Raw genomic sequence first — 27,219 nt, 5'->3', positions numbered from 1 at the left:
ACATATAGATATATATATAGAGAGAGAGACAGACAGACAGGGTCTTGCTATGTTGCTCAGCCAGGAGAGCAGTGGCTATTCACAGGCATAGTCATAGCACGCAGCAGCCTCAAACTCGTGGGCTGAAGCCGTCCTCCTGCTCCAGCCTCCCTGGTAAACTGAATCTTTACTTTACTCTTCTACATATGTTTGTGAGACCCACAGATGCCATGAACTAAAGGCCACAAATTGTGAATATCATAGAGTTCCTGCCCTCCAAAATAACATACGCCACTGGTTACACCACCTGGAGGTCATTTATAAAAATGAAATTGTTTTTCTTGTTTTCAAAGTCTTGGAGACAATTATGACTTTAAGAAATAATGTCATTTGTCATATATTGTCCATTTCCTGCTTTATTATTTTTCCTTGGCACTTATCTCTATCTAAAATACTATTTTAAATACTACTTACCTTATTTATTTATCTTGTCTGTTTCCCCTTCCCCCTCTCCCCTTCTCCAGAATATAAGTACTGTGAGAACACAGGTTTTTATCTGTTCATTTCTCTTATTCTAAGGATATATAACAATGCCTAGCAAAGCCCCTCTATAATATTTTAACATTCTCTTTTTATTGAGATAGAATTCACATATATACTATAAAATTTATAACTTTAAAGTGTACATGTCAGTTCTTGGTACATGCATGAGGTTGTGCAACCATCACCACTATTTAATTCCAGAATGGTTTTGGAATATTCATCTCAAAAAGAAACCTTGAATCCATTAAGCAATCACTTCTATTCATCCTTCCCCCAGCCTGTGACAAACATTAATCTACTTTATGTTTCTATAGATTTGCCCATTCTGGACATTTCACATAAATGGAATCACGCAATGTGTGGCATTTTGTGTCTGGCTTTTGCACTTCTTATTGTTGTAACGTGCTAGAACTTCATTCCTTTTTACTGACAAATAATAATCCATCGTATGGATATACCACATGTTTATACATTTATCAGTTGGTAAACATTTGGGTTGTTTCTACTTTTTGGGTATTATGAACAACACTGCTATGAACATTCATGTACAAGTTTCAATCCTCTTTGGAACTCAGTAACAATTTATTAAATAATCTCAGTATAGCTCCATTCATCTAATACAAGTGTAATCGTATTGTGCAAAGTATCAAAATAGTTGAGATAATCTATAAAAATACTTGTGTCTAGTTGTAATTCAAGTAGGGAATAAAATAGGTATCTTGTTCTGTTTACAATGGTTTAGACTTGTCAATCAGGCTGAATCTCAATGTTCTGGCTAACTGTGAGACTTGAGGAAGAGCCTGGAGTGAAGACAAGAAATCATAATTCTGGTTTCAGCTGTGCTAACACTGTATTTTGTGGCACTGAAAAGATACACAGTGTTCTAATATTGTGTTTATGTATAAAAGAGGAAAATAATAACAATGATATAATTTGTATAATACCCTCCCCCTAGAGGAAAAAAACTCCAATATCATTTTATTTTATTCCAGGAAGCCTTACTATTATATCACACACACACAAAAAAATCAAAAGTCCTGGCTAGTGTCATAACACACAGCCAGTTTCTGGAAGGTCCATGAGTCCAGAATCCCTGTATTCTGAGTCCTGGCTCATTTTTCCTCATTTCTTGGTGCTGCCTGGATAAGTCTTTGTCAGTATCTATCATTATGGAGATTCCTCTATTTATTTCTATATACATAAAAAATTATTTGAATGTTTCAAACAGGAGATTTCTCTGAATATGAATCCAAACAAGAGGATTCTTAGGAGAGTTCTTTTAAAAAAATGATCTTGATGTTACACCTAGAATGAACCCATAATAAAACATACTAGACATCAATATATTTGGAAAAAGACTGAAACAGATGATGGGTTTTTGTACAAACAAAGGCATTTAAAAATTATTTAAGAAGTTTCCAAAATTCAAAAAGAAAGCAGCCAGTTTCCGGAGGAGGGAGCTTTAAAACTCTTCTAAATATTAAGCAAATTTCCATACCTCCCTTTGCCTATAGGATAAACAACTCCATGTTCATTAAAGATAAGTTTTGCAAAAAAAAAAAAAAAAAAAAAAAAGTAATATTAGAAGAATACCTTTGGAATCAAAAGCAACCCGATGGTGACTGTCACAGTCAAATGAGTATGTGCAAAATACAGCATCAACATCCAATCAGACTGAAGTCTCGAGGCAAGAACAAATCTGAAATGAGAATTCATTGAGTTAACAATCCAAGATTAAGATTCTACTTAAAACACTAGGATTACTTGGAAACTCTTTTTTCCTCATTGTATTAAAAAAGGAAAAAGGAAATTGTATTACTATTTCTATGGCATATATTTTCATCTCAGAAGAATAAAGTCTAAGCTTAATTTGATGCATAATATATGAACACTTTATTATGATTTTAGATTAACAATAGTAAGAAAGGCAGCATAATAATTCCCAAGATTATTATTTTATATGTAAAGTGGCCTCTAAAAATCAAAGTGGTAAATATATGTAAATTCAACAGGAGTAGGCTACAAACTTATAAATTTGTAGAGTTATGAGTTGTAATATTCTTAGAACTCATAATTTGCCTACAAAACAATGTTTAAAAACAGTTATAATTAAGAAAAAGTGGACAATTATTTATCTTTGTGAATGATCCAAGGATTGAAATGATAAAACAATTTAATGGATACAACAATTTAATGAAACATACTAATGGTTTATAAAATGTACCCTTTAAAATTGTTCTAAATTATCAAATTGTCTAAAATAATTTAAAATGCAGTAGTTAAAAATCTTATCTGATTGAGAAATTTATAAAGTTGTGTTCCAGTACGCCTCTGCAGGAAAAATGGTGAGGAGAAATTCAGTACTAAGGTCTACTCTAGTAATTTGGGAATATTTTCATAAATTAATAGGTGTACGTACACAGTTCATGCTTTAAGGATGCATCCTTATGCAGAAACCAGGGGTTTCTTTCATAAAGGTCTTATCCATTGTTTATCCATGAAAGCAAAATATGACATTTTGCCACTTGAAATTAGAGAATTACAATTTTGTTTCACATCATCAAATTTGCAAAGTTAACATCCTAAGAAAATACTCATGATATTATAATCACAAAACAAACATATTAATCGCTAAAATAGGAAGAAACTAATTTTTATATCTTCATTCTACCATATTAATGACAAATTTACCAAGTAAATTATCATTAATGTTTAAAATTGTCATCAAGAGGATTTCCTTCTCATTTTCACCTCCATGCTGCTCCCCTAAGGATATCAGGCTAAAATGGAAGCTCACCAGTTACCCAAAATGGATAATTATTTTCCCTTGTGTCTAGAAATGCAAACCAAATAGGCTTGTAACATACATAAAATACAGGGCACTCATCACAATAGCTCACATTTCATTAAACAGGGATAGGGCTTTCTGGCTAACCATCTTCTCTAACTTCTTTGTGAGAAAAACACATACCTTGAATATGACTGCAAAACTCAACCAGTTTTAACAAAAGATTTTGAAAATAGACTTTTGACACAGTCTGTTTTCTTGGGTCAGGCTTTTTTTTTTTTTTTGCATTGAAATAGGATCATTACACTCAGTAACAAGAAACAGTCTCTGAGGCATATAAGGGATACAACCAACACTCTGGAAAAATAATACAAATCCAGTCTGTTGGGGGTCATTCCAGTATTTGGAGCAGAAAGTTACATTAAAGGAGACATTCATAAAAGGATCCTCATGTATTGAGAATTCCATTTTAAATGTAAACCAAATAAACTTTAAAGTAGCATGACAGTATCTAGAAGGAAAAATGCTTGCACATAATTTAAAATAGTGAACCTTCAAAAAAGCACCAACTGTGAAATATACAGACATCACTCTCAATCAGTTTTAAATTACTGCCAGGTTTTTAAGGTTGCAATTCAGACTAGAAATATTTTGAGAAAAACTGGGTTTGCAGTAATTTTAAAGCTTTATTTTTTCAAGAGTATTTCATCTTTTAAAAAATAGGTCTAAAAGCCAGGAGCATAAGATATTTGAAAATTAAGGTTAAAAATAAACACACTTAAAAGTCTTGTACTTTCCCAAAGATTTGCTTTATGCTTAGCACTAAAAATAATAAAGGGTAAGGGATAATAACAGCCTGGGAAAAACGTCTCTGCGTTATTTATCCTTCTAGACTTAATTCTTTGCTATTAGTCTATTTTTATGCAACTTGACAATTTGATATGAATAAAGGTAAATCTGTATATAATGTATAGTCATAGTTTTTAATTTATATATGTATATAAACACATATACACATAAATTTTTTAAGCATATAAGAAAGAACACATGCTATATTGATAGAGAATATATTTTTCAATGTTGGAAGCCTTATTTTATATTATTTCATTCAAGGAAAAAATTACCAAGATGGATACAGCTGATTTAAATTATTATGTTATTGCTTCTTATTCTTGGACTTTATAAATATTTGAACTATCACATGTATAAGTTCAGGCCATATGTAAATAAGACATTGTACATACTTGATTGATTTATTATTGCCTGTTACTTTCTCCCTATCAATTCCCCCAAAATCAGTGTTATGCAGATTTACTGTATTAAACTACAATTCCATTCCTTCATCCTTTATAGCCATATAAATTAAATTTCTGAGAGTAGCTAATACATGCTATGATTCCTTAAAGTCAATATACCACAGTCTGATCCAATCTAGGCAGAAAGATATAGTGGGTCAAATTTGGAACTTAAAACATAGGGCTTCTTCAGGTTTATTTAAGCTGGCTAAAAAATCAAAGCCTACCAAGCTAGTTAGTCTTTCTGTGTCACACTTGCTACCAACGGAAGTTCTCCCTTTTCAAAAGTAATAGAGGTCCACACAGTTGTCTGGAGGAAAATTGATCTTGCAAGTACATCATGTCTACTCAACACCAGATTTACTAGGTTCAACATGGAGCATTCAATCAGAGTGTGTGTCTATAAGAACCAAGCTCATGTTCATATGATTATTCTGGTTGGGCCAATGGGTTGCTTGGGGCTCTGTAGGAAAGATTTAAAGCAAAGTAGTAAAGCTGTTTTCAATCAGTATTTAACGTGTACTTCCTGTCACCTTGAATCAGTAGTAAAACAGTATTTTCTGAAGTGTGGATGCTGTTATCAAATGTCAAGTGAGGTTTGGGGGGATTCCATGGTCAATTAAGTTTGCAAAATGCTGGTTAAATAAAATTAAGTAGGTTTCCTTGCAGCAGGACTTCTCAGCATGCTAACTTGCATTGTGACACTCTGAAAAGGAGACTATAAAGTGCAATGTATCATAAATATACAAACACACATAAACATCTAAAAGTGATATACTAAGATGTTAAGAGTGCTTATCTTTGGGTAGCGTGATTGGGGAGTTTATTTACTTTTTTCTTTATCATTTTAGGATTTTTCTTTAACATCTATTGCCTTATTAAACTTTTTTTTTTTTTTTTTTTTTTTGAGATGGAGTCTCCCTCTGTCGCCCAGGCTGGAGTGCAATGGCGTGATCTCGGCTCACTGCAAGCTCCGCCTCCTGGGTTCACATCATTCTCCTGCCTCAGCCTCCCTAGTAGCCGGGACTACAGGCGCCTGCCACCATGTCCAGCTAATTTTTTGTATTTTTAGTAGAGACAGGGTTTCACCGTGTTAGCCAGGATTGTCTCAATCTCCTGACCTCGTGATCTGCCTGCCTTGGCCTACCAAGGTGGTGGGATTACAGGCATGAGCCACTGTGCCCGGCCTAAACTTTTAAAAGATTCACTTAAGAATAGTTTACCATGCCTACTCCTGAAAGAATCTGGGCCAGTTTAGAGTTTGACATCTATTGAGAAAATAAATTTAATGATGAAAACTGAACAGAGAAAACTTTAAGGAATAAAAGGATATTTAGATATTTATTAGACCTGTAAACAGATTTAAGTACTTGGACAATTTGTTTCTAAAAAAATCTAACAGTTTATTATAAGGCTTAAAGTGGACAACCTTCTGCACTACATAAGCACATTTTGACCATACAAGATATTTAAACTCATCTCTGAGAAGCCTTCTTACTGGTTTATAACTCTTTAGTTGATTTGTTAACCTTAGTTGATTTGTTAACATTTAACTTGTAGCTGGTTGTAGAAAAGCATGTTTGTTGTATCATGAAATATGTCTGCTTGATATTCTTCAAATAAGCAAAAAAGTAGCGTTTCTTGGAAGAAACGCTTCATTTTCTGGGGAAAATGTCAAGGCTGTTCGAGCTGTGGCATCAGGAGGAGACATTCTATGGTGCTCAAGATATTGTCAACAGAGGGCATCCCCTCTTAGGTCCTGAAACTCCAGTCTGAGTAGCTGCATTTCTTCCTTTGCTTATTTATAATCTTATATTTCCATTCTTATATTTCCTTCCTCTTCTAACGACTGTCTCTCTCCTCTCTCTTGAGAGAGAGGGCAAGACAAAGCAAAGAGGCCAGTTTTCTAGATTCCTGGCCTCTTGATGGAGTCTTCAGGGTTGTCAGACCAGAGATACCTCCTTTTCTTATTTAAAAGTTTTAAAAGTGTAGGCTGCAACTGCGGCCCACTGCTGTCTGGCAATGTCTCTTTCTAACGATGTAAGATCGCGTCTTCTGACTGCTGACTAAAGTCAGAGAGGATAGGCATCCTATAAAATTCCCCCAGACCCACAACTGCCTTCTTCCACTCCCTCTCCCTCTCCCATTCTCACTGATCTCCAGAAGAGTCTGAAGGTCAAAAAAGGAACAGAAACCAAAGAAAGGGGATCCCTTCTTTCCACTGAGGCCAGAGACAAATGTTCAACATTTCTAATTTTCTTAAGTGTGTCCTAACTTTCCATATCTGTCAAGCAATTGAATGACATCCTTTTGCTGCTTTTTAAATTATAGAATTCCTTCTTTTAGTTCTGCCCTGAGAGTTTCATTTCATTTTCAAATATGAATCAGGGACACATTTTCAGAAGATAAGTCATATATGTTTCATTTTGTTCACTTCACGATAAGCCACTGTCTTCCTCCTCTGTTCTCCTCTGCTAGAGAGAAACCTGGGATGATTACACAATAGAGGACCAAGCTATATATTCTTATCCCAGAAATTCATTACTAGAATGTGTGATAGTGCCAAAGCCCATTGCACATGATAATCTAGTCATCAGATTGAAGTACTTTTTGTGTTTTGAATTCCAAAGAATTCATACATATAAGTTGTCTATATGAATATTGAGATTTTGAAAATATAAACCAGCCCATTAAACATGAATGAAAATATAGATGAGTTAACTGTATCTGCTTTACAATGTATGCACATATTGCATTACATCTTCGTAATGAAAAGTGCTACATATTATAAACAATATTCCATTACATTTCCATAAGTGGTTTAAGATAATACAATAACATTGAGTTAACCTTCAAAATAGAAGAAGGCAATAAACAACACAGCAGAAGGAACTAAGAACAACAGCTTTAAAAACTATTCATTTTCCATATCTGTAAAAGAAATTAGTCAACTTATAAAATGCTGTCTTTCCTAAGTCTCTCTATTATGCATCTTATCTAATTTTGCTATTTAAACTGCAACACATCAGAAGAATAAAATAGTTATTTACTAGCTCTTCAGATCACTTGCCTAATTGTATGGAATATAGCCGAGATGATGAGCTCATTGTGAACTGCAACAGCCATATAGCGGGGCTCATGGAACGCCGATGGGACTGTCCGCACTGCATAGCAGAGATAAACACCCCACAAGAGGAATAAAAATTCAGCTGTGAAAATAACAAACCATTTTGATCAGTTTTATAGGTGAAGAAAAAATAAAATTCTACTTCTTTAGCATACATTTTGTCTATTATTAAACATAAGTTTTTTAGAAATAGATGGGTTAGAAAGTCTTATTGACATACAAATACAAATGCCATATATTTTTAAATTTCAGCTTATGGAATATTTTTCAAAGGGTATACTTTGTTGTTGTTATTGCATTTCATTTAAAGGTACACTTTGTTGTTGTAATAGCATTCAGAATCTTCTAATTTTTTGGTAATACCTTGCTTTTTCCTAAAACCACTGTAAACTAATTTTCCATATCCCTAACCTAAGTTTAGGTTGCTCGTGGAACACTCAGGTCACAATAAAGTTACCAAGGCAACAACAACAAAAAATTTTAGAACATGTTTATATGCAGCTTCTAGAAATTTAAATTCAAACTGCACTAAGCCCAGTACAATAAGTAAAGATACCATTGCCAGCTATGTGAGAACACGGGTTGCTAAACATTCAGTGGCATATTTTATAAATAAAACCTTGTTTTGTCACGCATGACAGAAATCATGTCTTCTGTGGGTTAAGTGTGGAAAGGTTTAGTAAAATTCACAATCACCTTGTTTGATCACTGAAGCCAGAAGAGACGAGCACAGTGTAGCAGCTAAGAATGAGGACTTCAGCACCACGTCAGACATAATTCTGACTCTGACTCTGGTTCTATCCCTAAATAACTTTGCATAATCTTAGGCAATTTACTTAACCTCTCTGGCCAATTTCTTCATTTGGAAAATTAGGATAATAAAAGTACGTATTTCATGTGATTATGTGCTAATTAAATAAAATAATGCATATAAAGCACTTAACATAATTTCTGACACATAGTAATTGTTAAATAAATGGTTTTTATTATTAAACATTTCGTTTGACTTTTTTCCCCAAACTAAATATTGCTATTTTATCTCATTTTGAGTGATAATCTATACAACCCATTTTATCTATCTTAGTGGCATGACCTTTCTGGAAGATAGTGTCTAATTAATAAGGAAGTTCTAATTTGGAGAAAACATTTCATCAAATGCATTATCTAGATGGAACTTTCTTGTAAACAGAAACATTGATGTCCACTCAAAACATGGATCATCCATCCAAACACCAAGGTGTTTTCCTTGCCAAAGTTTCAGTATATTTCAATCAGCATTTAAACGGTAGGTAGGGCCTTAATTATTTAAAATCCCTTAAAGGAACAAATGTCTCAGGAGCTACTCTAAAACCCTGATGTAGCCGGAAAACAAAAAAATTAATGTCACTCGAAACTCTCCATGAGATCTAGTGTAGGTCTGTCTTATTCAGCATGGTGGACCCTGGCCATGCTATGAATGTTTCCAGCCAAGTTTTATTGGATCGAGAAAAGGGAATCGGGTAACTCTGAGATTTTCATGTATAATTTCCTTTCCCAACTCTTGTATTTCTGTCCATGGAATTACCGTTGCCTTCTTTACCTAGGTTTGAAATCTCCACCTTTCATTTCTACATTTTTCTTCGAGTCATTTCTCAGATGTATTAATTCCTCTCAATGCCCACAATAACAATCTTTGCCTAAGCCCCTATCAGTTTACTCCTTATTTGTTGAAATTATTTTTCAAGGGCTCATCTAAACCTGACTTTGAAACTGGTCAAATTGTCCCACAGAACTGATATTTGTGGTTTCTTTGAATAAAAATAGAAATTGATCCTCCCAGTCTTACCATTTGAAAAGGTTACATTTGTCATATCTGAGATCCTTTTTCAGGAAACCAACCATCAGTCCTCCAGATAGAATCAAGGAGCTGAAACTTACCAGATCACTGCATCTGGACAATGAGACACCAGATCCCTCACCCATCATGATTGCCTAAACAACCACATGCTTCCTGTTGACCAACTTCTCTTTGTTACCCCTCCCTAATTCCTGTTTTCCACATATGGTTACATTTCTTCCCTGCTATATAAACCTCTAATTTTAGTCAGTCAGGAAGATGGAATTGAGACTGATCTCCCATCTCCTTGGCTATAGTACCTGATTAAAGCTTTCTTCCCTGGCAATATTGTTGTCTCAGGGATTGGCTTTCTGTACAGCGATCAGTAGGACCTAGACCAAAACCCTGGCATTTCAGTAAGTTTCACCTGTGTTAACACATTCTTCATAACAGTAACAGGTTCATTTTTCTGTAACTCCATTTTGATCATATCGGGACTTGTCCACATCTGTGCCACTGCATTTGGGTTAACCCAGTCACATCTCCATTAGAAGGTTCATGCCTACTGGGCCGGGCACGGTAGCTCACATCTGTAATCCCAGCACTTTGAGAGGCTGAGGCAGGTGGATCAGGCTGATCAGTAGTTCAAGACAAGCCTGGCCAACATTGGTGAAACCCTGTCTCTACTAAAAATTCAGAAAATTAGCCTGGTGTGGTGGCACTTGCCTGTGGTCCCAGCTACTCAGGAGGCTGAGGCAGGAGAATTGCTTGAAACAGGAGGTGGAGGCCTCAGTGAGCTGAGGTCATGCCACTGCACTCCAGCCTGGGTGACAGAGTGAGACTCCGCCTCAAAAAAAAAAAAAAATTCACGCATACCTACTTACAACCCTGGAAATAATTCCTGTCCCAAAGGAAGACCTTATGGCCTTACTTTCAACACTATCTTACTGCACAGCCTTCACGTTAGCTGCCCATGTTGCTTGACTTTATTTATTTATATTTGCTTGTGGTTTCTAGACCTTCACTTCTACTGTGGTCTCTGGCCTTCGGGTCAGCCTTCTGTGAGGCGTCAACGTGTCCTCATTCAGAAATGTTCAATGGTTCACTATTATTTCACAAATCCTGTTATCCTGGCATTCCTAGCCCTCTACAATTTGACTTCATAATATATATCTAACACGACATCTCAGTACTCCCCAGCATAAACTCTTTGAGCAGATCTAGAAGGTCTCTTTGTCCTCTGAACACTCCAAATCTTTTTATATTTTTGTTTTTTTGAGACAGGGTCTTGGTCTGTCACCCAGGCTGGAGTGTTGTGGCACGATCTTGGCACACTGCAACCTCTGCCTCCAGGGTTCAACCGATTCCTGTGCCTCAGCCATCTGAGCAGCAGAGATTACAGGCATGAGCCACCATGCCCGGCTAATTTTTGTAATTTTAGTAGAGATGGGGTTTTGGCATGTTGGCCAGGTTCGTCTCAAACTTCTGGCATCAAGCAATCCACTCACCTTGGCCTACCAAAGTGCTGGGATTACAGGCGTGAGCCACCGCTCCTGGCCCGTTCCAAATCTTGGTCTTGCTTCTGAGCTATTGGTCTTGCTCACACTATTGCTCTCATTTCTATTGGGAGCTAGAATTTCAGGTGGAAAAATCGTAATCAATTTTTCAATGTCCAGTTGAAGTCCTATTTCTATCACAAAGCCTCCTGAAATGATTATAGCCTACACTGAATTTTCTTCCCTCTAGTATCTTTATAGTTTTTATGTATACAGCACAATGCAGAGAATACCACCCAACATATAACTGGAAGGAAATTGTTCATGGGGTCTTGTTAGTTGACACCCATCCCAACTAGTTAAGAACTACCGGGCAGGAACTGAGTTTTTCAGTTTTTTTCTCCCTTTGCCCACATAGGTGGTAGCAACAGTACTGGGACAATGTAGATAAGATTTAGTAAATAACTGTTAAGTCTAAATGATGTCAGTTTCATGTTTAAGTCATTAGAGATTGAGACTTTCTGTTACCTTGCCCCTCCATCTAATGTTGCAGGGCCTGTTAAAGGAAAATAAGCAAGCCATTAGCCTTTAGTTTCTATTTGCTTGCATAAGGGTTCTAGGCATACAAACAGAAACTAAAGGTAGAAGCATTCTTTGTAACTGATTAATTGTGAAGGAAGCTTCAGCCAATCATAGACAGCCAAATAGCCTATTGGTTTTGTAACCTGGGACCTCCCACTGGACAATATCCAAATAAGGCAAACACCTAGCTCTAGCCAATCAAGTAGTTTGTTTTGTTTTGTTTGTTTTTTAAATTTTGCTTCCATCTCCAGCCTATAAAAGTTCAATGCTCAGGCCGCCACAGCAAAACCCACAACCTCCCTTTGGTTTTGGTGCTTCCTGATTCATGAAATGATCTTTGCTCAGATAAACTGTTAGATTTTTATTTTGTCTCAAGTTTTTTCTTAAACAGGCTTATAAGTGATCTAAAGATCATACTGGCATCATTAACTGTGTTAATCTGAAACTGATGCACCACTGAATTTGTGGTACTGTGCTTGGCACAAAAGAATGGTGAATGCAAAAGTATTATTAAGTACCACTAGCACAAAAAAATGCTGTAGTTGAAGGATTCACATGTAGCTGCATTATGAAAACAGTATCTCCTGCTACTTACCACACAGTTTTTACATAATGTTATAGTGAAGATTCAAAAAAAGAAAAGTTATCAGGTTAATTAGTGTGCTACAATGGAGAATTATATTTAAAAATATAAGACAAAATAAGATTTCTCATAATAGCTCGGTTGAACATTAAAATCATTTCATTAGCAATACCAAACAATATGCTGTAGCTGAAAAACAATTTATTATTCAAAGTACCAATTAAACTAAATGTGATATATAAAAGTTGTGCTTGGGAAAAAAATCAGTTTCATATAATTAACTTCAGACTAGCAGTGCAATTAGTAAAGAAAATATGCAGATGTTACCAAATTTGTGGTGTTATTACGTGGGAGTTGAAATACGTGTTGTGCTTCTTCTTTAGAAAATAATTTCTGGTGTTAAATAATTTTGATGAAAGGCATGAGTATAGTTACAAAAAGGACTGCATTTATATTTCGAGATCCAAATAGGGCTTTCAGAAACTGAGGTCTTTTCTTTTTAATCTGTATGGAATAACACTCAGTTTAAAAGTTAACTACCATAGCCTTTGAAAAATTAATATACTATAATGAGAGTATTTTCAAGTTATTTTTTCAAACGGCTGGGCCAAGCAAGGAAATGAAAATTAGCAGAAATTCTTTGACACTGAAGGTGCTCCAGTTCTGTGATCCTAGACCACCCACAAAAGCTGAGAGAAAAACAACTTCAAAGTGCAAATGCCACTCAAGCTGTGGTACTCTGATTTACCATGTTGCAAGGCATTTTGTATTAATAACACTTTACCCTGCTTGGCCCCATTAAAAATTATCTTTACGCAGCATAAATAAGTACATAAATGATAAAACATTTAGGTTTTATTTCTCAAGTGTCTCTTTTAATGTCCTCTTCTATTTTTCTCTATATCCTATCCACTTAAAAAATTCATGGTTAAAGTAAAAAAAAAATATTTACAATTCTACCCAGGATAACTCATTTTGTTTTCTTTCTAATGACAGAGTGGGTGGCACAGAGGTTATCACTAAGTGTTAAATCAAACAACTTCAATAATTCTTGAATACCTTCAATTCCAGAATTCTAGGCTTCAGCTAGTATAAAGAAGCTTGAATATGAATAATAAGTATTTATATTATATTATACGCCCTAGATATTCTGGGTGGTTATCTGGCTCTTCTTTGGCTAAAATAAAGCCAATTATGAGTTACACTGATTAAAACAATGAGAATGTCTCTTCTGATAGAATTAAGTTACAAGTGACTTTATTAGACCATGTAGTGAACAGGTACATTTTTGAGTGTCTGTGCTGCTGGGAAGCAGGTAGTTGGTGAGCTGCTGTTATTCTGCTGGCCTTAAAGTCAGTTGATTCAGCTCCGAGATAGAGAAGCATACAGAAGACGTCGCAAGTTACAGTGCATTTCACAACTAGGACAATGGAGGCTGGGTGTGTGTTCCCTTTCCAGCTCTCTGGAAGCACGCAGCCCCAGGATGGGCGGGATGGGCTATAGGATATGTCTGCAGAGAACCTCCGTTCTCCAGCTGCACTCACCCTGTGAGCAGCAGATTGGAGCCTAGAATCCGAGTCTCTTAGTTCCTGACCAGTGCTCCCTAAATTATATTCTTGGCTGAGATTTTCTTAACCCTTGGAAATATTTTTATCTTACTGAAGAAAACAAATATTTTTCCAGGCAGCAATTGTTTGTATTTAGAACAGCTGATACGTTAATTAGAATTGAATAGCCTGTGGTGATTAAAGGAGCTCTCCTCAGAAGTACTTTTGTCCCCTCAATCTGATTTCATACCTGACATCTGTTGAATGGACCGGGCACTGTGCTAAATGTATTTTGTACATTATCTACCTTTGTGAAGATTTTATTGTAGAACTTGTAAGTCCTTTAAAAAGGCAGGAGTAACAATTTTGAATGCTGAAATGTCAAGCTTGGGTCAGAGATACTGTTGGGAATAATGGGGAGTAACACAGTCAATCATACCAACGGTATGAAGTCACATAGTGACTTGATTACTCTATTCTCTTACCACTCCCTAGGAGCTGCAGGCTCTCTGAGGCCAGAACTTTTGGAGTGACCACACATTTACAGGCTGGCTTTTCTTCATTGCTTCTGTTCACACTTCACTAGAATGGGGACTAAGATTTTTTTTCCTTATTTTCCATTGCATCTTAAGTAAAAAGGGTAGGGAGAGTATACTGTTCTCTCTCTGGCATATACATTTAAGTTTTTAGTTTCACATGGGGTGACAGAACTCTGGCAAAACTCAGCTACCTCAGAGCTTATGGATACACATTAAAGAGTGGGGACATGATGAGCTCACAAAGGCAGACTCAGATGGAAGTCCTCTCAGAGCACAGGGTCCAGGTCAGAGGAGCAGGCTATGTCTTCCATTTCGTCTCTGTCTGATATGGTTTGGCTGTGTCCCCACCCAAATCTCATCTTCAATTGTAGCTCCCATAATTCCCATGTGTTGTGGGAGAGACCCCCCACCCCACCATGGGAGATAACTGAATCATGAGGGTGGTTTCCCCCATACTATTCTTGGGGTGAGTAAGTCTCAGGAGATCTGATGGTTTTATAAAGGGAAACCCCTTTCACTTGGTTCTCATTCTCTCTTTGTGTGCCACCATTTAAGATGTGCCTTTCACCTTCCACCATGATTGTGAGGCCTCCCCAGCCACGTGGAAGTGTGAGTCCATTAAACTTTTTTTTTTTTTTTTAAATAAATTACCCAGTCTAAGGTATGTCTTTATCAGCAGTGTGAAAATGAACGAATACACTGTCCTTTGCATGGGTATTGTTTGGGGAGGGAGCTGGATATGGGATCACTTGCTACTATTATCAAAGTGTCTGATTTTTGATCTTTTATGAAAGCCTGGTAGCTTTGACTAGTGATCTGCCTTTCCTCGGGCTGCATCACTAGAAATTCACACATACTGTTTGAAGTGATAGCTGGTAGGCTACCATGAAGACTGCTGTGGGGGGTTATTTATTTATTTATTATTTACATTCTGCTTTTGTGGAAAACTGTTTTACTTCTTTGAGGCACAGTTATTTGAACTATGCTAAAGGGCAAAGAGAAAGTAAAGCACTTTTCAGAAGAGGTGGTATATAAATAAGAACTCCCAGTTCCATCATTCCGAAGACACTCAAGCAAGTGCTTTGAGAAGCATGTGTAGTTTCTAGTGATGTAGCCCTAAGCCAAGACAATGTGGTCAGGCTTTTATCCTTTGATTGAAAATTAAAAATACATGTTTAAGGTCACACATGGTGGCTCATGCCTGTAATCCCAGTAGCTTGGGAGGGAGGATTGTTTGAGGCCAGGAGTTTGAGACCAGCCTGGTCAACACAGCAAGTCTGTCTCTAATAAAAATAATGTTTTAAAAATTAGCTGGGCATATGGTGGTGCACCTGTAGTCCCAACTACTTGGGAGGGTGAGGCAGAAGAATGGCTTGAGTCCAGGAGTTTGAAGCTGCAGCAAGCTATGATCACACAACTGCACTCCAGCCGGGGTGACAGAGGGAGACCATGACTCAAAAAATTTTTTTTAAATAAAAATGTATGTTTAAAATAGTAACAAGTAATGCAGTGTGCATTAAGGCATATGACATATTGGAATAAAAGAAAATGTATGTAATGAATCTAAATAACGTTAATCTGTCAGATGAAGAGAAAGTCTAATCTATTTTCTGTAACATTCATTAAATGGCACTTATATCACATTTCACCTGTCATAATAAAGCCTAATCTTCTAGGGTAATTAAGTATTTAAATCCTTAAGAACAATTGCTATTTTAGAATTTCCTTATATAACTCAGAGAGAGAGATGCTGTATTTTTCTTGGTTCTTTCTAAACATTGGCATATGACTAATTAAATTACTGAACACACTGCCTGTTTTTTTGTGTGTGTTAAAAATATTGTACCAGGAAAGAGAAGAACAAAGGAGAAAAGCATGTCGATAAAGAAGAATAAAGACTGTATTTTCTATAGTGGCAATATTTTATATTATGTGAAATCCATGGAAACTAATACTTTTGAACAGTGGAGTAATCAATGCTGGAATTCACTAAAAGCACAAATATTTAAAAATTTCCAAATGGAATTAGACTCAAGCCTATCATACCTGTTTAATTATTGCTTGTATTTTCATTTACGTCTTGTATTTTCATTTATGTGGTGAATAAAATATATAAGAAGCGATGTCAAGCTCTGAGTTTCCAGAACCATGAGACTCCTCATGTATCAGTGGACTTTCACAACTATGAAGAGGTGGAGGGTAGGGGGAGAGAACTTAATTTATAACAGGATTCCTATCAGGGAACAGTTATTAGATCATATAAATGCTGTTAAGAAGAGTTAGGCTATATCAGTGATACAGAAAGAAAGAATTACAGGAGATGATAGAGGATGAATAGAAGCCTAGATAGGGCTTTTTGGAAATATTGTGCCAGGAGGGCAGTAAAATAGATTTATTCTCAATTACATAACTTTTTATAACATTCTATCATCAACTAACTTCTGGAAGAAACTGTGGAAACAGCTCAGCGCTTGCCTGGGTCAATATTAAAGTCTGATGTGCAGATTTAACCATGGAAGGGAAGTTCTAAATGTCCTCGATGCTACCATTTATTAGCTACTTTTTTGCGGTCTTGTTGTTTCTTGCAGGTAAGGTAAGAATCTGCCCACTTGTTCTAGCTTATCTTGGTCACTGGTTCTGCTCCAGTATCTTCAATGTATGCTCTAAATGTGTAATCACAAATTGAGTGCTATCCAACTACATATGTCAACAGATGAACTCCATTACATCACTACCTTTGTTATAAAATAAATGTATTTTAAATTTGGGTGCCCCATACTGGAGGACTTGCCTGCCTGGGATACCTAAATCTAGGTGTCAAGATCTGGTGTACTTGACTCTAGTGAAATTGTAACAGTTAATTCAGGCATGAGAAGTCAATTCTACTTATTTGTCAGTTTGTATTATCCAATTAGAAAACTCATAGAGGAATAAAGTTTTGACTTTTTAATATGACAAGTTTAACGTTATTGCAAAAAATCCTGAACATGGACAATTGACTGCCAATTTACCAACCAGGATAGGAGGATTTAGAAAAAAAAAAAAAAAAAATCTGACAGTTGTACTACCAACAGTTTCCAAAATGAGTATGACATGATACATTGATTTGTTTTCTTCATTAATTTAGGAGAATGTTTCCCAGTCTCAACCCCTTTAATCTTTACTTTGTTATTATTGTTATTATTATTTTTTTTGAGACGGAGTCTCGCTCTGTCGCCCAGGCTGGAGTGCAGTGGCGTGATCTTGGCTCACTGCAAACTCCGCCTCCCAGGTTCACGCCATTCTCCTACCTCAGCCTCCTGAGTAGCTGGGATTACAGGTGCCCGCCACCATGCCTAGCTAATGTTTTTTTGTATTTTTAGTAGAGATGGGGTTTCACTGTGTTAGCCAGGATGGTCTCGATCTCCTGACCTCGTGATCTGCCTGCCTCGGCCTCCCAAAGTGCTGGGATTACAGGCATGAGCCACCGTGCCCGGCCAACCCCTTTATTCTTTAGATAGCTCTAGGACAATAGTGAAATAATCAAAATGTTCATTAAATCTATTTTATTCTGCTTCAATATTTGTAATTACACTATGTAATCTTTAAGTTATAGTTTTCCTTTGCCATGCAAATTTGTACCAATCTGTTATGACTGTTGGAGAAGTCAAAGGTAGAGTTTCATAAAATGGCCAGCAATTATCCATTAGTTTCTATAACTTGCTCCAAAATACCTCCCCCCAAATTTGAACTTATACATTTACCATGAAAATGAAGCTGGGGACAAGTGTATGACTTCCACAGTCTTTAGCTTTAACATGTTTCCTCATACTGGTCTAAGTCTGACAATAGAAAATATCACAAGATAAAGACAGCTGACTGCTTTGTTCTTTCAACAAATATTTTTCAAGATCCTACACCTGGCAGGTTCTCTGTCTGTGTCAGGGATAAGTGTGAACAACGTAGGCCATGTTGCTGAGGAGCACGTAGCTACAAGAGGGAGGAGCAGATGGAAAGATTCTTTTGTCTTCAGTGAGCTACAGAAAATATATTTAAATGTACTCAGAAAAGTTCAGGGTACTGAGTCATATAATGATGAGTAGTGTAAGTACTATAGTATGTATTGTTATTATAGATGTACATGATTCTCAAAAAGGTATGGCAGTTTAAATGTTTATAGGAATTATAATCTGATCTAGAAATGTCTTGGAACATCCAAATTTTAAAACTCTCTTTCCACCAAATGAAAAAGTCATTTGTTAAGAAAAACTGACTACTCTTCCTGAAAAGCACTTCTCACATTGTCCAATGTCCATGTAGCAATGTCTTTATCCTTATTTTTTCCATTAAATCTTATCTCATTTTTTTATACAGGACAAATTGATTGAAAATTATAAATGGACATAAATGACAATGTGATTCTGAAAACTGTTTTCCCCCTTCTATGTTTTAAAATCATTTCTTCAAAGAAGAAACTGTGGCTCTTGTAGGTTCTGAGATTTTTCCAACCTATTTTCTATACGTGTTTTCTCTTTTGAAACACTTGTGGTAGGAAAATTATCTGAGCAGTTTTGGAGCAGCCCTGTGCAATGAGCAAAAATAGAATGAACCCGGTCTTTGAATGTATGACCCATATTTCTAGCCAGAGCTCTACTTCAGTGGAAAAACTAGTATTTCACTCTCTCAAATGATTTCTCATTTTGAAAAACGGATTGTTTTTGACGGGTAAAGCTGATCCCAGAACGCAAATGTACCAATGTATTTAACCATCACTTTTTCTTTTTTTTCTGAATGAACTCTTGACACTAATGTAAGTGCACACAGCTTCTTGAGAAAGTTTTCCCACCACCCTCACGGTTAAGCCTATTTCCTCCCTCTCTACAGTCCCTTCCTACATGGGAACATTTCCGCTTAGGATCCAGGAAATAATTTAGTGTTCAGTACAGGTTTTCTAGCTGACTGAAGATACATGGATTTATTTTTGATTAACAGTCTGAGTATCAAAAACATGTTACTTATAGAGCTCTATAAAGAGACTGTAAAAAGGCACACACTACACGTTAGAAACCATTAAATTAAGAGAGTTTAAATATTGATGCTGCATGCTGAAACAGAAATAAATGAAAACTTTTATTAGGATAGTGTGAAAAATAATTACAACAACCACATGTCTCAGATTTCTTAAGACAGCCCTAATTCCAAATATTATTTTTAAAAATTATGTGCCCTGACTTTTATTTATTTATTTATTTATTTTTATTTTTGAGAAGTGTCACTATAGGATGAACACACTATGGGAACTAATGTGTTACAGTAGTTTATAGGACTTTAAAACAATGACTGAGATGACAAAAACACCACCCAAAATTTAACTTCCTCTTACTTCTTGGTCCCTGCACTCTCATCACGAGTCTTGATTTTCTAAGAGACCCTAATGTTATTGCCTAACACCTTTAGGGGTATTTGTTTAATTTCTTCCTCTTAAGTTTTGGTACTTCTATCTCATTCCTGAAGCCATGACCTAGATCCTACCACTATAATCAATCTCTTCTCTTAGCTTCTCGGTACATCTTTAACTGAGACCTGGTTGTTGCCTAAGGAACTGCATGCCCTGCAGCCATCTCAAGCTATGAATCTTCATTTTCTATTGCACTATCTATCTCAGGGTCGTCATTACTCTCTATGTCCTCTTTCCCAGTATTATTCAAAATTAATGTCTTTTAAAAATGCCCATTTTCTTTTCATAGTTCCATTACTGCAAGTGGAAAAATCTGCTGTCTCTGGAGGACAGCAGAATTTAGGTGGAGGACAGCAAAATTTAGGAGGATTAAAGTACAATGAAAACAGTCTATGTTACTAAAGAGCTATTGTAGAGAGAGTAAATGAGCTAGGAATGGGTTGTGATCAGAATGGAGTTCTTCATAATTCAGGAATGACAAACCAAATTCCGTACGTCCTCATTTATAAGTGGGAGGTGAGCTATGGGCACACAAAGGCATACAGAGTGGTATAATGGACACTGGAGACTCAGAAGGGGTTAGGGGGTAAGGGATAAAATACTACAGACTGGGTACAATGTACACTACCTTGGGTGACAGGTGCAATAAAATTTCAGACTTCACCAGTATACAATTCATCCATGTAACCAAAACCACCTGTACCCCAAAAGCTACTGGAAAAAAACAGAATTCTTCAATGTCTTCAATGAGTGATTTTTGGAGGTAGGGGAGTTTTAGATAACAGAAAGTTCATATAAAGTGAGAGTGGCCACTGGAGAAAAGCTACTGGAAAAAAAACAGAATTCTTCAATGTCTTCAATGAGTGATTTTGGAGGTAGGGGAGTTTTAGATAACAGAAAGTTCATATAAAGTGAGAGTGGCCACTGGAGATGAGGGGGCCAAAATGTTAGATGAGTCTGGCACAGGTTGTGGTGTTACCTTAGATAATATGGAGAAAAGATAATAAATGTGGATATGGGAAGATTTATAGATGATATGAACGCAGGAATTTGAAGACATTTCTATTGTATGGCTCCTGTTTATTTTTTTTCAAGTAGAAGTCATCTAAGAGAAAACAAACATGGAGAGTTTGGAGGTATGAAAAGAGGATTTGAAATAATAATTGAAAACAATGTTCTAGTGTTTGATCAGGGGAACAGTAAGAGTGAATGGAATGGCCAGGGCACTATTGAGATTAGTTATCTTTATGTTTTCTCAGACGTTCATCTGACTCCCTCCACGGAGTCAGTAGTTCTGTACTTTAGAGTAATATGAGAATCACCTGGAACACTTATGAAACAGATTGCTGGGCTCCACTATCCGGGAGTGTCTGATTGAGGAAGTCAGAGTGAGCTCTAAGAATCTGCATTTCTAACAAGTCCCCAGGTGATGCAGCTGCTGCGGGTTCTGGGACCACATTTTGAGAGCTGCTCTTTCTCCCTTCTAATGATTCCAACTCCCAAACCCCTGAATTTGGTGAGTTTGGTACATTTCACTTAAACAAAATAATACATCCTTATAGTCATCTTGATTGAATTTACCGATTCATTATATCACTTTTCTGCTTCTCTAAATTCCTCTAAGACATTTTCAATAAACTTAACCATACAGTATTATTAACAGTATATTCAATAAACTCACAATATACTCAACCATCTAGCATTACTCACAATGTATTCCATCATTATCTTATTTTCTAGGTAGGCATTTCCTCCATGTTTCATACAATTTCCGCCCACTTCCATCCTTCACTATTTTTTTTTTTTTTTGAGATGGAGTCTCGCTCTGTTGCCCAGACTGTAGTGCAGTGGCGTGATCTCAGCTCACTGCAATCTCCACCTCCCAGGTTCAAGCAATTCTCATGCCTCAGCCTCTTGAGTAGCTGGGATTACAGGTGCGAGCCACTGCCCCTGGCCCATCCTTCACTATTTTTTTTTTTTTTTCTTTGAGACAAAGTCTCACTCTGTCTCCCAGGCTGGAGTGCAGTGGCATGATCTCGGCTTACTGCAACCTCCGCCTCTTGTGTTCAAGCGATTCTTCTGCCTCAGCCTCCCAAGTAGCTGGGATTATAGGAGTGTACCACCATGTCTAGCTAAGTTTTGTATTTTTAGGAGAGATGGTGTTTCATCATGTTGGTCAGGCTGGTCTCAAACTCCTGACCTTGTGATCCACTCACCTCGGCCTCCCAAAGTGCTGGGATTACAGGCATGAGTCACCACACCCAGACCTTCACTGTTCTTATAAAATGAATGTTCTTTACACCTCTTTACAGTAATATAAATATTACCCATGGTTAAAGAACTTGTCTTTTATAAAAGGTTCCTGAGTCCTGGTCCAAACTGCTTATCCTTTTACTAAACTACTATTGTACCAACAATCTTCACCACCTAACTTTGCTTTTTAATAATTTTTAATAATTCTCATGCATCTATGTGAATCAATAATAAGCTATCTAACGAAAGGAATAATGACTTTATACAGGTTACTATCAATTATATATTTCTACATAGAAATCACAAATATCCTCTTTGGAGTGCAAAATAACTTTTTTAAAGGTCTCAAATGCATCTCAATTCCAATGCATAAAATAATTCTTGGTAAATAGGCCATGCTATGTGCTTGTTTGTGTCATCATGTATTTTGAGGTTTTTTTTTTTTTTTTTTTTTTTTTTTTTTTTTTTTTTTTTTTTTTTTTTTTTTTTTTTGCAAAACAGAAAAATAAAAACTAGTGGCCTTTGCTTCACAAGAATACAAGGAAATGATTTTTCCTATTTGGTTAACTTGCATTGAGAGCATAAAATAATGTTAGGGTGAGTCGAAATTTTTTATCTATACAATTTAATTTTCATATCCAGACTAAAGTCAAGATCAGAATTGCTTCCTACCTGTGCCATGATTTATCTTCTGATAGTTATATTACCCAAAATATAATAACCTTTATATTATAATCATTCCCTTTACATACCCATATTGCTTCACTATTACAGATATCAGGTTTATAAGGCTCCTAAAATATCTTGCCCAGAAAACTATTCCTCCATTTGAACTCTAAACTAAATACACATTTTATTAGCTTCCAGCAAAAGACTATTTAGCCAACAATTGCAAAATATGAGGGAGACAAAAAATGGGAATCAAACTCATGTTTCTATTTTTTACATCTGCCAAATACAATTAAGGTTTGTCCTGTGGCTTACTGAGGGGAACAACAATAAAATATCCCTTTTTTTTGTATGTTTAGGGATTTAGTTTAAAATAGACTAATACGAGCAACAGAAAAATTCCTATGTATTTTCCTCCTCCTTTTTTCAAAACACTAGGCTGCCAGAAAAATAATCCATGTTTTGGGCCCAAGCCATGATGAAGCTCTTCAAAATTCTCCAGGTTCTCAGCCACATAGCACTTACTACGTTCATGGAACATGGCTTAGTCTTTGTGTAATTCTAAACCTCCAGAGAATTATAAATAAGTTATCTTTTGAGGTCAGCAAAGGAAAGATAGATTAATCAGAAATTCTGCAGAGACAATATTTTTACAAAGAGTGCCCTACATATCAAGTCTGATATATTATAGGGCCAACATTTTATTTAAAAAACCAGCATGCTTCCTTTTTCTCTCCCAAGTAAGGAAATAAATTAAGAGAATAGCTAATATTAATCAAATGGGGACCAATTGATAAGAATGAAAAAAGTAAGCTCTTTATACACAGAAGTTGCCATTATTCATTTCTCCTTTCTGATTTATTTGATTACATTTTATAAACAAAGCTATATATCTTTGAAAAAACAATAGAAACTTCCAGAAAAAGTTTGCATTTCACATGCCATTACTGCCATTTTCATGTTATTTTACCAGAAATACATTAGGTGAGATTAGTTTAGGCTTTACTAAAGAGTCTGGCAAGACTTTTAAAGAAGTCAGTTTTAATGCTACTGAAAAATGGTAAGACCATCACACGAAACAAGTGACCACATACCAACTGCTGTCATGTAGTCCCAGCGGTCAATGAGGCACATATTGAAGATGAGGTGATCGGATGTTTGCCCCTGGCCAATAAGTGAAATCTGTTTCTCCAAATTCTGGCACACAGAAGAAGTCCAGCCAATGAGAAACCAAAACACTACCAAGAGTATTACTGCCAGCATCCTCATGACCCGTCCGCCAGTCATATATGGAATTCGTTGAGCCGTTCGTGAAAGAAACACCTTCAAAACCCTAGAAAAGCAAAAGTTCAAATGTGAAAGCAAACCTAACATTCAGAAAGTATAACTCTAAAATAACTTATTTTTCTAGGTAAAATGTAAACCCACCAAAATCCAGCTAGTCAGAGTTTGCTTTGTTTTGTATTTGTTTTTGTTTTAGAGACAGGGTCTCGCTATGTTGCCCATGCTGGAGTGCAGTGGCTATTCGCAAGCACAATCATAGCGTACTGCATCCTTGAACTCCTAGCTCAAGCATTCCTCTCGCCTCAGCCTTCCGAGTAGCTGAGACTCCAGGCACGTACCACTGTGCCTGGCTTATGCAGAGTTTTAACATGAGAAAGTCTAGAAACAGTATTGTTCATATTTTTATTTAATTTTATCTTAGTTTATCTTCCAGTAGTAAAACACTTATGTTAGAGTCCATTAAGTCAATAGGTTCATATACAATGGGATGTCTTTGAGCGTGTCTTAATATTTCAAGGAAAATTCTCAGGACTTTAGAAAGATCCGTAGGCAAACATTGCTCAAACAAGGTTTCTGGGGGATCAAAAAATAGTCCTGAAAGTAAGTGGTTGTATTTTACAATATTATACTAACTCAAATAACTTCCTTGAACAAGTTGTTTTTATAGTAGAATGTTATTAAAGATATTTTCTGAAAATCATTTCATATTACCTACTTTCATGGTCATTTTATATTACCAAAAATAATACGAAGTAATAATAAAAATGAGAGAAATATTTAAACATTAAGTAGACTAAGGCCATTGCATTAAGGAAGAAAATTGGGATGACCTATAGGAAATGTGATTTTTAAAAACTAAGAGTTTTTTCTGTATATATCTCAGATGAATAGCCAGAGTTGAGAACTACTAGATTAGATGATATCTAAGCACTGTTCTATCTTTAAATATTTTGTGAAGACAAAATGCACCCTTACTATAGGAATTCTCTACCCATTCTTCAATTTCATTTCTAGAATATTCTTGGCTAATTTTAACTCCCTACCCCATTCTGATATTTGATGTCACAAAATTATGATTTGACATAAACCACCATGAGTGGCTTATGATACTATGAGAGTATCTGTAATCAATTTCCATAAAGCATAAAAATAAACACATTTTCTCAATGTTCTATTCTCTCCTTCACTTCATTCTTTGAATAATTTTAAGTCATATGAATTTTTTATAAAGATTATTCTAAATCTAGAAATGAAGCCAATACACCTGAAATAGCCTAGAGGTACTATGCTATATTTTTCCTCCATATATAGACCTTTGGCAATTCTCCCTGAATTAACACAACACATCCATTAAATTAACCCCACTGTCCTTCAGGACAGAGGGAAAAGTTATTTAATTATTAACAAAATACTTCTCAATTTTTCTGTGGAACAATGTCAGAAATATAGTAACAGATACAAGTAAAACAGAAGATCTCTTAACCACGCTCCATCTCATCAGTTCCCCAGATTAACAGTTACTCTCCATTCTGTATATGCAATATATTAAGTGCCATCCATGTCATAGTGAACGCTAACACTGGCAGGTAATATCTTCACTATGCCTAAGCACTTCTGCTCCAACCAGTTTAATTACTATTTGTTATGAATCAGGTGTATTTGTTCCCAAATTATGCCCACTGTTATAAATATTAAATAAAATAATTATACATGATTATGAAACAAAAGAAGACTACTTTATTTTTTTTAAGATGGAGTCTCACTTTGTCACCCAGGCTGGAGTGCAGTGGCATGATCTCAGCTAACTGCAACCTCCACCTCCTGGGTTCAAGCGATTATTCTCCTGCCTCAGCCTCCCAAGTAGGTGGGACTACAGGCATGTGCCACCATGCGCCACCATGCCTGGCTAATTTTTATATTTTTTAGTAGAGATGGGGTTTCACCATGTTGGCCAGGCTGGTCTTGAACTCCTGACCTCAGGTGATCCGCCTGCCTCGGCCTCCCAAAGTGCTGGGATTATTACAGGCGAGAGCCACCGTGCCCAGGCAAGGAGACTTATTTCTATGGAATCTCTCTTGAATGCTTTGGAAAGATAAAAATAAAACATTAAAATAAAATGCTAACTTAGTGGAAGTGAAGAAATTTTAAAATAGAGAGTGGTCAATAAACAAGAACCTAGAAAAATTCTACACTCAGATTACTTCAAAAACATTTAACACAATGCAGTAGACAATACATTTTGGTGATTTATGCTATAGAGAGAACAATGAACTCTAACTATCAAACCCATAGTCAAAAAGAGACCTTATTTCAAAAAGACTAGTGAGTAATTATTTGTGTTTTAAATTACAGTATCTATATACTTTTTAAATGCTTTTCTACTTTAAAAAACTTCAACAAATTGACCAAATATAATACGAAGTCCAGTTATATTGGATAAGAAGGTTTCTATTGTAATTAACAGATTAAAAGATTCAAGAATTCTACCTTAGAAATAAGAGAAATTTCCTGGAAAATTAATATTTTTGCCAGTTCCAATCTTATTTTCTGTAGGAGAAAGTTGTAATCATAATGTACACATATTTGTTTCTGGTTGAACCCGGATGAATTCTAAATTTTGAATGACTACATTCTCCAGAGAGAACCTGACCCACTTTTCTTCCATAGTTTGGCAAGGGCAGAAAAAGAGAAAATGGTTCCAAATTCTAGCTTTACTCTTAATGTAAACATTTTAAATATAATGAACAAACATTTATATAGTGACAGCCATATGTTAGGCATCATGCTAGGCAACGTGGAAAGTATAAGATATAATTTTTTTCTCTAGAAACTTACAATTTAACTAGAAGTAAGTAAGTTTGCAAATAGCTACCATATGCAGTAGCTAACATTATATATTGTATGTGGCTAGCAAATCTACTAACCCAATAGAACAGGTAGTATTTGATCTGGGCTTTGGGGGATATCAATAGGTAGAAATGAAGGAAAGTGGAAAGGATATAAGGGGGTATTCTAATTGATGGGAATCAAAAGCAGGGAAATGCAAGTTGTCTTTAGGTAGGGACAGTAGGGGGAACTGGTTGTCAGGAAGCAAAGTTTGGTTCTCAATACCCAGCAACTCCTAGGGAGTTTTCAAGTTAAGGCAAGGAGTTTTCATCAGGTTGAGAAACAGTGCTTCAGAGAAAAAATAGTTATGAACTATATATTCTTTCCATGGTCAAAATGTGATAAATATTTTTTTTGATACTTGAGTTTCACAATTCCCATCGAAACTTTAAATC

At 35.9% G+C, this 27,219-nt stretch overlaps 1 protein-coding gene across 1 annotated transcript in view; it reads right to left on the bottom strand.

Annotated features, from left to right (window-relative positions):
- GPR158 (G protein-coupled receptor 158) overlaps positions 1-27,219 on the bottom strand; it is a 428,093-nt gene that overhangs the window by 5,670 nt on the left and 395,204 nt on the right. The window contains exons 7-9 of the mRNA XM_054503519.1: positions 23,749-23,987; positions 7,676-7,814; positions 2,116-2,221 (exon numbers count right to left, since the gene is read on the bottom strand). Coding sequence (XP_054359494.1) covers positions 2,116-2,221; positions 7,676-7,814; positions 23,749-23,987 — 484 coding nt within the window. The remainder of the gene's footprint in view (positions 1-2,115; positions 2,222-7,675; positions 7,815-23,748; positions 23,988-27,219) is intronic.

The sequence above is a fragment of the Pongo pygmaeus genome, chromosome 8 (assembly GCF_028885625.2).
Source record: "Pongo pygmaeus isolate AG05252 chromosome 8, NHGRI_mPonPyg2-v2.0_pri, whole genome shotgun sequence".
NCBI classification, from domain to species: Eukaryota; Metazoa; Chordata; class Mammalia; order Primates; family Hominidae; genus Pongo; species Pongo pygmaeus.
The sequence above is the reverse complement of the archived record's forward strand: the minus strand, read 5'-3'. Positions and strand labels throughout refer to the sequence as shown.